Source organism: Trichechus manatus, unplaced genomic scaffold (genome assembly GCF_000243295.1).
Source record: "Trichechus manatus latirostris isolate Lorelei unplaced genomic scaffold, TriManLat1.0 scaffold00037, whole genome shotgun sequence".
Taxonomy (NCBI): Eukaryota; Metazoa; Chordata; class Mammalia; order Sirenia; family Trichechidae; genus Trichechus; species Trichechus manatus.
In genome coordinates this window covers 2,666,941-2,679,114 of record NW_004443973.1, presented here as the reverse complement: position 1 = coordinate 2,679,114, position 12,174 = coordinate 2,666,941, and the positions used below count along the sequence as shown (strand labels likewise).

Here is a 12,174-nt window from a genome sequence, read left to right as displayed (position 1 = left end):
GTATATTTTACTGCTAAAAGAACAAATTCCGGTATTGTACTGATGCTGTAAAAATAGAATGGAACATAATGATGAATGAGCAGCTGTCTCATTTTGATATTCCAAAGTATGAGATAAATTGTTCTGGAGTTTCTCTCCTCACAGCTTGTACGTGTTCACTCTAGCAGTTGAAACTTCTTCCAGTTTTATTATAACACCAATCTGATTTTAAAAAAATGATTTCATACGTTCTTCAAAATGTGGATTTCTTATTGACTCTGTAGTTAATGCCTTTGCATAATTTCATAAATTATAGTATTCTAATAGATGTATAAGATAAAAATTAAATGCTTTTAATTTCTTGACTTGAAAACATTGGAAATAAGATGTATTTGGATAAAATGTTAATTTGCACAATTCGTATAGATTATATTCTTGATTAGAATATAAAATTGTCATACTTTATTTGAAAGTTGTGGAAATAGATAATCACTCCTTAGGGTGGGGTTTTAAGTTATGAAGAGTATTTTGGAATAGAAACTGACCACTTAAGAATTCAATTAAGAGTGTTGCTGGCCTTAATGGGGTCTTCTTGACCTGCTTCTTCGTTTTAAAGAACAAGAGCTGAATTATGAAAAAATTGGTTCTTGTTTTATGGCACATCATTTTTTAGTCAGTCAGGAGTCAACAAAGTAAAATGTGTTCCATAAGGTATTGGTAATCTTACTTAGTCAGCAGTTTCAGAGCATTTATTAAGTTCTTACACTAAAGCATCGGACTAAGCTCTATACAATTTAAGAGAGAAAACACTCTAGTTTGATAAAGCTAGGAGATTCTCAAAGTGCTAACCATAGAGCAGGAAGGTTGTTTCTGCATTGGAGTTTCCTATGTTATATTTAAACCTAGAGGTAATAGAAAGGCATATCATCTACAATATTATCATTAGAATCTTATTATTTGTGCTATCAGGTAATAATTTTTCTTCCATGGACATGTCATGTCTTCCCTGTCCATAAACAGTCTTCATTAATACTTACTACCTCCTCATTCTGCAAATTGCTTTTTTCCCTTCCCTTTAAAGCTAAACTTTGTGAAAACAGTTTAAACAGTAGCTTATATACCTAAAAAAGGTGATATAGAACCTTTTTTTCCATTGAAATTGTAAGCAGTCTCTATATGTAAAACAGATATAAGTGGAGCTCCTTTGGTTAAAGGGCAAAGGAGCAACCCCACGAGTAGGCTGCCCTCTTGTCCTTCCCTCACTTCTACTGTGCGGCACCACTGTTGAAAACCGGGGTTAATTTCATAATTCATTTCAGCTTCTAAAATTTATAGTATATTCTTACCTTATTCCTTTTCAACCTTCTACTTCTTAATCCCCTGAAATGACACTACTACCTGGCATTATATTACATATTTGTCTGTTGGGTTTGTTATTGTCTGTTCTCCTGCTAGAGTGTAAACTCCATATGGAGAAGAATCAGTCTGTCTTGTTTACTGCTGTTTTCTCAGGGCTTGGAAGAGTGCTGGGCAGGTAGGTGTTCAGTAATTTTCTTTTTTTTTTTTGTACTTCAGGTGAAGGCTTACAGAACAAATAGTTTCTCATGAAACAGTAGTACACATATTGTTTTATGACATTGGTTAACAACCCCACAACATGTCAACCCTCTAACTTCTCAACCTTTTTTTTTGGTGAAAAGACACATAGCCAAAGATACACCATTTCAAAAATTTCTACATGCACAGTTCACTGACATTGACTACGCTCTTCCAATTGTGCTGTTATTCTCACTTAACATGAAGGCTTACAGAACAAAATAGTTTCTCATTTAACAATTACTACAAATGTTGCCCTATGACAATGGTTAACAATCTCACAACACGTCAACAATATCCTTACTCAACCTTGGGTTCCCTATCACCAGCTTCCTTGTCCCCTTCTGCCTTCTGGCCCACGTCACTGGACTCCTGTACCTCGTTAGTCTCATTTGGTTTTATGGGGCTGTCCACTCCCAGGCTGAACAGTGAACCTCGGAGGTAACTTCACCACTGAGCTAAAAGGGTGTCTGGGGGCCATACTTTCGGGGTTTCTCCAGTCTCCTTTAGGCCAGTAAATCTGGTCTTTTTTTTGTGGATTAGAATTATGCTCTACATCCTTCTCCAGCTCTGTCCAGAACCCTCTGTTTTGATCCTGGTCAGAGCAGTCAGTGGTCAGTAATGGTTTTTGCAGAAATTCAAGGAAGAATAATACAAGGAAGTGACATGATCAGAGTTTGGAAATAGGTCTAGTAGCTGTTGTTGCGATAGCATTAGAGGTCTTAACTGCCGTAACTCATCTTCTTGCTTCTGACGTATCAGCTGACCAATCCATGCTGCGTTGCTGCTAAATTGAGGTTGTAAAGACCAGCTCTGTTTCTTTTCACTCCTCAACTCAGAAAGTTTCAGTGGGCCCCTAGAGTCCCCTATATTAAGTGTAAATTTCCCCTGGCATTCAAAATCGCACACCATAAGACCAATCTGACTTGTTTTGTCTCATCCATTATACACACCCTTCATTATAGCCAAATTCTTTAGGATTTGTGTTTTGCTAATCTAGTTTTCCCTGCATATCAAAATTACATCTGTCCTTCAACAGCCACTTTGAATGCCATCTCCTTTATGAAATCTCTTTTAGTTCTCACAATTAGATGTGCTTTCTTTGCTTCTTGATATTCCAAAGAAATTTTTACTTCTCCTACGTCATCTGCATGTTTGCACTGAGCCCTCCCTGTAACTGCAGACTTGTTGAGAAAAGGGAATGTGCCTTATGCACACGTTGCCATGTCCCCTTTCACCCATTCATTCTTTGCACAGTGCACTGCCTTTAGTAGGAACTCTGGTAGGAGCTCAATAAATATTTGCTAAATTGAATTATCAAAATAATTTATTGAATTTTCAAAGCTAGGGATCATGAATTTGACAATTGTTTATATCCCCTGAGCTCTAATCATACTGTTACATGTGTTGACATACTCAATAAATATTTATTGAATTGAACTAAGATGTGTGTACTAAAGCTCAGTCTGTAGTTTGTCCAACTTGTTTGAAGCATTAGGGAAAAACATATACCCAATTACAACAGTAAATCAGGTGTACAGTTGTCGGGCTGTCAATAACACCTTTTCTCCGCTTTTCTATCTAGGGAGCAGTAATGATTGAAATGGGAACAGAGCTCATTGGAAGTGACAAATATGCCGCAAGATTTGGGGAATCGATAGTTAATCTTGGTGACATTGACAATGATGGCTTTGAAGGTAATTAAAAGTTTCTAATTTTGTACTTCATTTCAGCATTTAAAATAGTGCAGGGAAGAGAATATGATTGGAGTTTTGTGTTTCTAGTCTATAGAAAATGGAGCCAGAATGGTATGCTAAATTTGTTTTTTCTTTATACTGTTACATCTGACTTCTCCTAGATTGTCAACAGTAGATTATTAATGTTCTTAATAAAGGATGATAGTCAAAGTATCGTATTTCATTGATTCTAAGACACCATTGATTATAACAAAAAAAAAAAAACCAAACCCCTTGCTACCGAGTCGTCCGATGCAGCGACCTTGTAGAACAAAGCAGAACTGCCCCAGTAGGGCTTCCAAGGCTGTAATCTTTACGGAAGCAGACTGCCACATCTTTCTCTTGCAGAGCGGCTGGTGAGTTCAAACTGCTAACCTTTTGGTTAGTAGCCGAGCGCTTAGCCGCTACACCACTAGGGCTCCTTCCATTGATTTTAATTTACATTATTTTATGTGCCCCAACACAGAAAAATAACATAGCTTATTAAATTGTGACACATCACTTATTTCAAGGAGGATCTTGATTTCAGAAATGTTATTGAATATGAAAAAAATGTATAGTTTAGACTCATTAGCATATGGTATTTAACTAGCAGCATAGTAAAAACACTGACCAAACCCAACAGATGCTGGCTGCAGACCTACAGCAGGGCTCTGGAAGTTCCCTGCTGTGCCAGGCATTCCCTGTTCAGTTGCTGCATTGTGGAGGGACTTGGGGATCACAGGAGATGAGGCATCTGGGGGACTCGTAGACTGTGGTTATTTACCGATTGATGTGGAAGTATTTTAATAATTTAATAGAAGGTACTGTCTTAACTATGCATGTTGTCTGGATATCAGCCCTGCTGTTAATTACCTGTCTCTACCAGCATTCCCTCCTAAAGTCTGCCTTTTTAAATTTAGTTCTGAGTGATAACCAAGTCTGTTAAAGCTGTGCATAAAATGATGGATGAGTTTTAGCAGAGAGTGTATGGGTCGCTGTGAGTCAGAATCAACTTGATGGCAGTGGGTTTGGTTTTTGGTATGATTTCCTAGAATTCAATAAATAAGTATTTGATAGTTATTTTCATGGCTCAGAATGTGTCTTTTTTCTTGATACAGCCATTGACAATTGGTATATGGTAATCGATAATTATGTAAAACACATATCAGGCTAAAACTTATTGGATATTGGAAATAAGTGAAGGGTGCCATAAAGTCTCATCTTCTTAAATTCTACTTGTGCCTAAATGTCTCAATCTACTTTAAATATATAAAATGCATTATTCCACAAGACAGTCAGTTACTGAATAATTGTTTGAATATCTGCTTCCAATGAGCCGTATTAAATGGAAAATAGTGTAATTTCATACACAAATATTACCATCTCTGGATTTTTTAAACTATTTTAAAAATGAAAGAAGGGACATGTATATGTAGATATATTTCTGGTTATTCTGACTGCACATAATATTTTACATTAAAACATTTTAAAACACCTATACAATTTTGTTATGATGACTATTTCATAAATAGTCAGCAATTCTGTGATATTTATTGAGCATTTATAGTGTGTCATATGTACCATACCAGGTATAGATTATGTGCTATTAAAAATGTAAATGAAGAAATAGTGGCACTCTTTTTCTAGTTTTGCAATCAAATGGAGTTAAATGATTAAAACATGAAAAAATAAACCTTATTTAGTGGTGGGTTTAAGCACATAGAGACACCCTACTTAGTAAATATTTATAGCATAAAACTGTATTTATACAATTTGATATTTCATATATGTTATATAAAACAATAGTCTTTCTTTTAAAAACAAAATTATCCTTTAGTAAAACTCTTACTTTGCCTTTCTATGTTTCCTTCTACAACTTGTTTTAATTGACATGTTCGACAAAGAGCATTCACTATTTCGAAGGTGCTAACATATATATGGGGGTGTGTGTGTGTGTGCATGTGAGAAGTGATTTTTATGGCACCAAAATGTCAATAACAAACGTGAATTATTTCTGTAATCAGATAGAGTTGTAAGAATGTCATGAACAATAGGCAAGTTCCTTCAACCAATACATTCTAGTAGCTGGGAAAGTCCCAGACAATTTCCCAGGGGTGTGAAGGACAAAGTATTCTGTCCATAACACTTAGGAAGAGGGACTTAGAGGGGACCTTCAGGGTACAATGCAGTTTTTTAAAGTCCATATGAGAATCTGCATCTCCAGCACGCAACTCCTAAAAGTAGTATGTTTATATTTGAAAGATTATTATTCAAATTATTATTTTTGAATACATTTCAACATATTTTTTATTATAATTTATTGTATTTTTGGTGAAAGTATCCACACCAGGATAGGTTCCCATTCAACAATTTCTACACATAATAGTCAATGACATTGGCTACATTCTTCAGTTTGTGTCAACATTCTCATTATTTTCGTTCTAGTTGTTCCACTCCCATTTAGTCTCACTGCCCTCCGAACTTCTCATCTACGCTGTAGAGTAATTATTGTCCATTTGGTCTCATATGGATAATTATTTAAAGAGCATGGTTCTCAAGGGGGAAATTCTTTACATTTTGAGCTAATCTGCTATTGATATATGGTAATTGATAATTATGTAAAACACTTACTAAGCTAAAACTTACTTGGATACTGGAAATAAGTGAGGGTTGCTATAAAATCTTATCTTCTTAACTTTTGCTTCTGCCTAAATGCCTCAATCTACTTTAAATGTGCTTTCAGGGAATAATTTCTGTTCAAGGTTTAAAGAGTATCTCAAGGCATTAGTCTCGGGAATTTCTCCAGTCTCACTGGGTCCAGTAAGTCTGGATTCTTTGAGAATTTAGGTTCTGTTTCACATTTTCTTTCCCTTTCTATCAGGATCCATCTATTGTGACCCTGATCAGAACGTTGGGTACTGGTAGTCAGGCACCATCTAGCTCTTGTGATCTCAAGGTAGAGGAGGCCAGATTTCAACATATTTTTGTACCACTTATAATTCCGTCTCCATTTACAACCTACAGCACATTTACATTTAGAGGCTACGTTAATGTTGGTTCATCACAGTGAAAGTTTTATAATAACATATATTTCCTTCTACTTGGTCCATTTTTAATTTTATTTTACGTTTTACATTTTGGATATTAGCAACTGATTTGAAAGTAGTATCAGTGTGTTCTAGTTCTTCACCAAGGTCTTTAATTCCCTTCCACCATGTCTGCTGAGATGAGACACTGGAGCATCTACGTTTTATGGTTCTTTATGTGGTTTTCTATCCCTTTTTCCCATCTTCTATCTTACTTTATGTTTCTAGAGTAAATGAATATAGGTATTTTGTATTCATGATAGGGAGAGTGGGATTGTGTAGAAAAGGAATGAAAACCATACCTGTTCTTGGGTTGGTAGGTAGATAGAAGAGCTAGTATTTTGGATTTCAGATGTAAAATGGATTTGGCGAGACAGCTGGCTTATATTTTTTTCACATTGAACCATTTTATCTGACTTTTAGACTATATCTTTTGATATTTTTAGAGCAAATCATAGCACGGTTTTACAGTTGCAAATTATAAGCTTTATTATTTTTATGTGCTCCTGAAATAGATACAGATATATCATCAACCCGTTAATTGAGCTCTTCTTTGGCACAGAACAGCAATGTGTGTTAGAAGAGAAAATGTTTCGTATAACCTCTGTTGTTGATTTTTGAGAGCATGGAGAGGAGAGCACAGGTTCTGGAGCCCGACTGCCAGGTTTAAATCCCAGCTCCACCACCTTGTTACAAGAATTACACTCTTCTCTCAGTTTCTTCATCTGTAAAGTGAGGGCCAAAAAGTACTTATTTCATATGGTTGTTGTGAAAGTTACATCAGTTAATTTATGAAAAGCCCCTAGCACGGTGCCAGCATCTTAAGCATTATATAATTGGTAGCTGATGTCAAGATTTTTATGATTATACTAATGATAATTATTTTTTTTATTAACTAAATGAAATAAATAATCAGATGAGAAGTGTAAACATTGTCAAATACATTGGTCGTTGTTTCTGTATGTTGTGTCCCCAGTTCACATATACGAGCTGTGTAGGCACAGAAAAGCATTTTGTTATTCATTATATATACTTCAAAAGTATTTTTCCCAGTTTCTGTAATGATAGCTAGAATTTTTTAGTACAGATCCGGGTGTTATCCCAGGAATTAAGAGTTTGGGTCTATACATAAGATAGCCAAAGATTGAATATACCCAAATGTCTTCTGCGTGGAAGAAAAATTGACGTGGGCCTTTCTTGTATTTCAGCTGAAAAGGCTCATCTATATTGTCTCAAGATATTTGTCTTAATTTAGATCACTGTGCTAATAACTGATAATGTAAGAATTTCTGTGTTTCAACAATTTTATAACCCTGACTTGTTATTTTTCATGTATTGTTAAGAATAAAGGTATAGAATTTTAGTTAGGAGGGATTTAGCCAGAGTGGTAGAAGTATTAACCCATCCCTGATTAATGAAATAGCTAACTAGTCTTGTCTTCGATGGCTGTAAGATACTTACTTCTCCCCTCTTCCCTTCACCTCCCTCTTCTTCTCTTCCTCCTCCATTCCTTTTTCTTTCCCCTCTTCCTCCTTATGTTCCTACATATATTTAGTCTGCAGATTTCTAGCTTCAGCTGTTCTAACCAATTACCATTCTTCAAGTGTACGTTGCTGTCTCTTGCTCCCCTGCCTTTGCACAGGCTGCTTCCTCAGTCTATACTGCTTTTTCCCTCTTCTTCACCTGGCTATGACCTATCAATACTTTAATCTCAGCTTGAGCATCATCTTATGCTAAGTTTCCTTAATTTCCACCACCTCTTCCATGCTGTTATTATTCTGTTTTTACTTGCTGATCTTAACTACTAGAATATGAGTTCCTTTTTGTGGTACCGCCCTGTATCACCAGCTCCTGGCAAATGCCTGGAATACAGTAGGTGATTAATAGTTGTCCACAAGTGGGTATATTTGCATGTGAAAATTTAAAATAATCTGTACAAGTAAAAACAGGCTAGCATTACTATGTCTAAACAAAGTAAGTATGGAGATGTCTACCTTTTATTTTTAGATGAAACTAGAAAAGCTTTTGCATTTTTTTAATTATACAGCACTTGACATAGATTTTATATATCAAAGATGTTTTTATTTCCATAGAAATAGCAGTAAAAAATTACCACCATAGTTTTTAAAAAGCTTTTAGATTTAATAGATAGTGATAAATAATAAATATTATGAAAATAAACTTTCTGTACTTTAGGTTTCTATTAAGATAATAAAAATATTACATATAAACAAATATATGAATATACCCATATATATGTGAATACTTGTATATATACACACACACAAATAAATAGACATAATACTTGATAAAAAATAATGAAATGCTCTTGCAACTGTAGAATAATATTTTTCTTCTGTGTGCTACATATTTATAGCACTGAAACAACCACATCATTTATAGTTTTTCTCTTGATTTTCTTGTATCAGTTGATCAAATCTTTTTTTTTTTTTATTTCCTCTGGTGTCATACCCATTGCTGTTGAGTTGATTCCAAACTCATAGCGACCCTGTAGGACAGAGTGGAACTGCCCCATAGGGTTTCCAAGTAGCGGCTGGTGGATTTGAACTGCAGACCTTTTGGTTAGCAGCCGAGCTCTTAACCACTGCACCACCAGGGCTCCCCTGGTGTCATAATATGATGTAAATCCCAATATAGTTATAAAGGTGATGCAATCGTTATTTTTTCGGAGCAAATCCATTATCTAAAATCTAGTGTGGTGTTGGTGTGTGTGTTAGTATATGTGTATACAGATATCCTTAGCAAATACTACCTTAATTACTGTCATTGGAATAAGGAATTAATTTAGAGGTCATTTTGCAAATACATTAAAGTTCAGAGCTCAAAATAAAGATTATTGTGGTTATAATTTTCATAGATTATAATAACATACTAAGTGGCAAGCACTGCTCTAAGCCCTTTACACCCATTATATTCTTTTATGCTGAGGGTAGATTCTATTATGATCCCATTCTGTAGGTGAGGGCACTGAGACACAGAGAGATTAAGAAACGGGCCCTGGGTCACACAGCTGGACAGAGCTGGGGTCACACCCACAGTCTGACTGCAGAGCCCATACCCTTAACCACTCTGTTACAATGCCTCTCAGGTCCCATCCACTCCACTTTCTTCACTGCAGCCATTCAGTCTTGCATGCACTGACAGTTCTGCATGGCCCTGTACATTGTTGTCATGATGTTAGTATTCTGATACTTTCTTTCTGTCAAATGAGAACGGTGCTAGTTATTTTTATAAGAGGGAGTTTTATATTATGCAATATGAATCAAGGGTCATGAATGTTAGATTTCTAAGAATGTTAGATCTCAAAGTTGCATTCACCCTGACCAGAGACTTTGTGTCAAAAATTTGTTACTTTCCCACCGTTTAAATCCTTGAATAGATGTTGCTATTGGAGCTCCACAAGAAGACGACTTGCGGGGCGCTATTTATATTTACAATGGCCGAGTAGATGGGATCTCACCAGCCTTCTCACAGGTATGATACTATTCTATTTTCAAAAAACCCATCAGTCTAAAAACCTTCCTTAAAACGCTCAGGGATAATGGAAATTTATTTTTCTTAATTTGCTCTTTCAAATATTCAATACTTTATTTACCATTTTTTATAATAATGGTAAATGATCTCATTTTTAAGGTCATTGATCACTCTTTGAAACCATTTTTTCATAAACAAGAGTTCAAGTTCACTGCCATTCTAGTTTGTCTCTAGCCTGTTAACGATTTCTTTCGCATTTCATCACATTTATGTTCCAAAGCAATATCCATAGTATTCCAAATAAGCCCATCCGGATATGATTAACTGTTTTTTGTCTTGTGGCTAAAGCCCTATATTTATTGGAGATTGCACAGGAATAGCAAACACTTACATGATACTCTGTGTTTCTTTCAGTATAGAGTAGTAAGATGATAGCACTTTAATAAAGTTCTGTAATCGAACTCTGACTTCACTTTTACATTTTGAAAAATCAGAGCATTTCAGTGCATACCCCCCAAAAGCTACATTCATACTCAAAGAATAAAAGTTGATCCAAAGATACTTTCTTCGAAATATTAGCTAATACTGTTATTTTTGATTAAGCAAAAATGGGCAAATGGATCTCCAAATTTAATATGAAAAATATCTAATTGTCCAATTAAAAAAATACTGATTCTCTTAGTGCGGCTAGCAGCCTGACATTTATAAATCAGTATCCGGACATCAAATTAGACATATGGAATAAGAAGCACATATCTGACTTGGAATGTCCTTGTTAACTGCTGGGAAGCAGTATGGCTAAATAGGGTGGCTTTCATCTTAAGCCCGAGCAGTAGGCTGCACTAAATTATTATAGATGTCTTCTTTTCCAGTTTACTTATTTAGTTATTCATCTTGGTCAGGCAGGTAAAAACAGAGCCTGAAGGAAGACTGGGGAAGGTGAGGAGGAGAGGAAGTTGGGACTATTTTAAAAGATCTCTACATAATTTTCCCTTAGCTCATAAAGTAAAGAGGGTAATTTTTTTAGTCATGAAATAGATGTCAACTGCTTACTCCAAGGTGGAAACTTTGGTTTCCTCTTAGACAGAAGTATTTGACTTAACCAAAATGCATTTTTTTTACTACATGTGCCAGGACATGGGGAGGCCCATTATTGAACTAAATCATTGCTTCTCTGGGATATTAGGTGTTTAAAAACTGCTTCACATTCAACTTTACTATTTTTCAGAGAATTGAAGGACTTCAGATTAGTGAATCATTAAGTATGTTTGGACAGTCTATATCTGGGCAAATTGATGCAGATGATAATGGATATGTAGGTGAGTACCACATTTTATTAGTTGGAATAAGCTCTGTTGTGGATTCTGCTTTATTGTGAAGTACATACAGCTGGTATGGAAGACTTCTAATTTACTGATTTCTTTTTCCTTTGTTTCTAAAACTCTATCGAATTCAAGGATTTTGAAATGATCAAAATTTCTAAGCTTTACACTGCTTGTTAATGCTATATTTATTCTTCTCAAAAAAAAATACCTATGAAAATAAATCATATAATTATGAAAAGAAAGAAAAAAATACTTGTTTTTTTTAAATTGGAGAGTAGATTTCTGGTTAAATGTTTCTATTCTGAATATTAATACAGATTTTGTTTTAGTAAGCCTATCTTTATATTGTAAAGTTTATATTTATATTATAAAGGAATGAAGGTCATTGAAAATGAATGAATTCAGACAAATGTGGAATGAATCTTAAGATGTTAGCATATCTTTCCTAATTAATTTTCTGTAAATAATGTTTTGATATAGTCGAAGGTGAGATGTAGTTAAGTATTTATGGCTGAAAAGTAATTCTCTTTGACTAATGATGATCATTAATCTGTGTTGTTGTTTTTTATCCTCCAGATGTAGCCGTTGGTGCTTTTCAGTCTGATTCTGCTGTGTTGCTAAGGTAAGGTTGATACATTTCACTGCTTAATGACAATTGTGCTTAATTGTAAATGATGGGAGGCAATTTTTTAAATTAGCAGTGGTAGTGACCTCATAATGCTCTTTTTGGTATTTTGAAGTTTAATTATTGAACTTCAGGATACTTTTCCTAACTTACATAAATATAATCATCAGGCAAAGTAAGTAATTTTAGACATTTAAATGGAAATTCCTCTTTATCAGTGCACGGAAATGCAATTGCATATACAGGCACATACTATTAATAAAGCAGACTCAGGAAATTACTTGGACAATGTAAATCGACAAAATAAATACAAGTGTTAGTCTTTGTAAGGAAAGATGATTCTACAATTA

The 12,174-nt window shown here is 34.8% G+C and overlaps 1 protein-coding gene across 2 annotated transcripts in view; it reads left to right on the top strand.

Annotated features, from left to right (window-relative positions):
* The window catches only part of ITGA4 (integrin subunit alpha 4), a 99,444-nt gene that overhangs the window by 29,953 nt on the left and 57,317 nt on the right, over positions 1 to 12,174 (top strand). The window contains exons 10-13 of one of the 2 annotated variants that reach the window (XM_004375457.3): positions 3,161 to 3,272; positions 9,780 to 9,874; positions 11,103 to 11,193; positions 11,776 to 11,821. In XM_004375457.3, coding sequence (XP_004375514.1) covers positions 3,161 to 3,272; positions 9,780 to 9,874; positions 11,103 to 11,193; positions 11,776 to 11,821 — 344 coding nt within the window. Of the gene's footprint in view, positions 1 to 3,160; positions 3,273 to 9,779; positions 9,875 to 11,102; positions 11,194 to 11,775; positions 11,822 to 12,174 lie in introns of those variants that run through there. The other variant, XR_002823955.1, reaches the window with a different exon arrangement.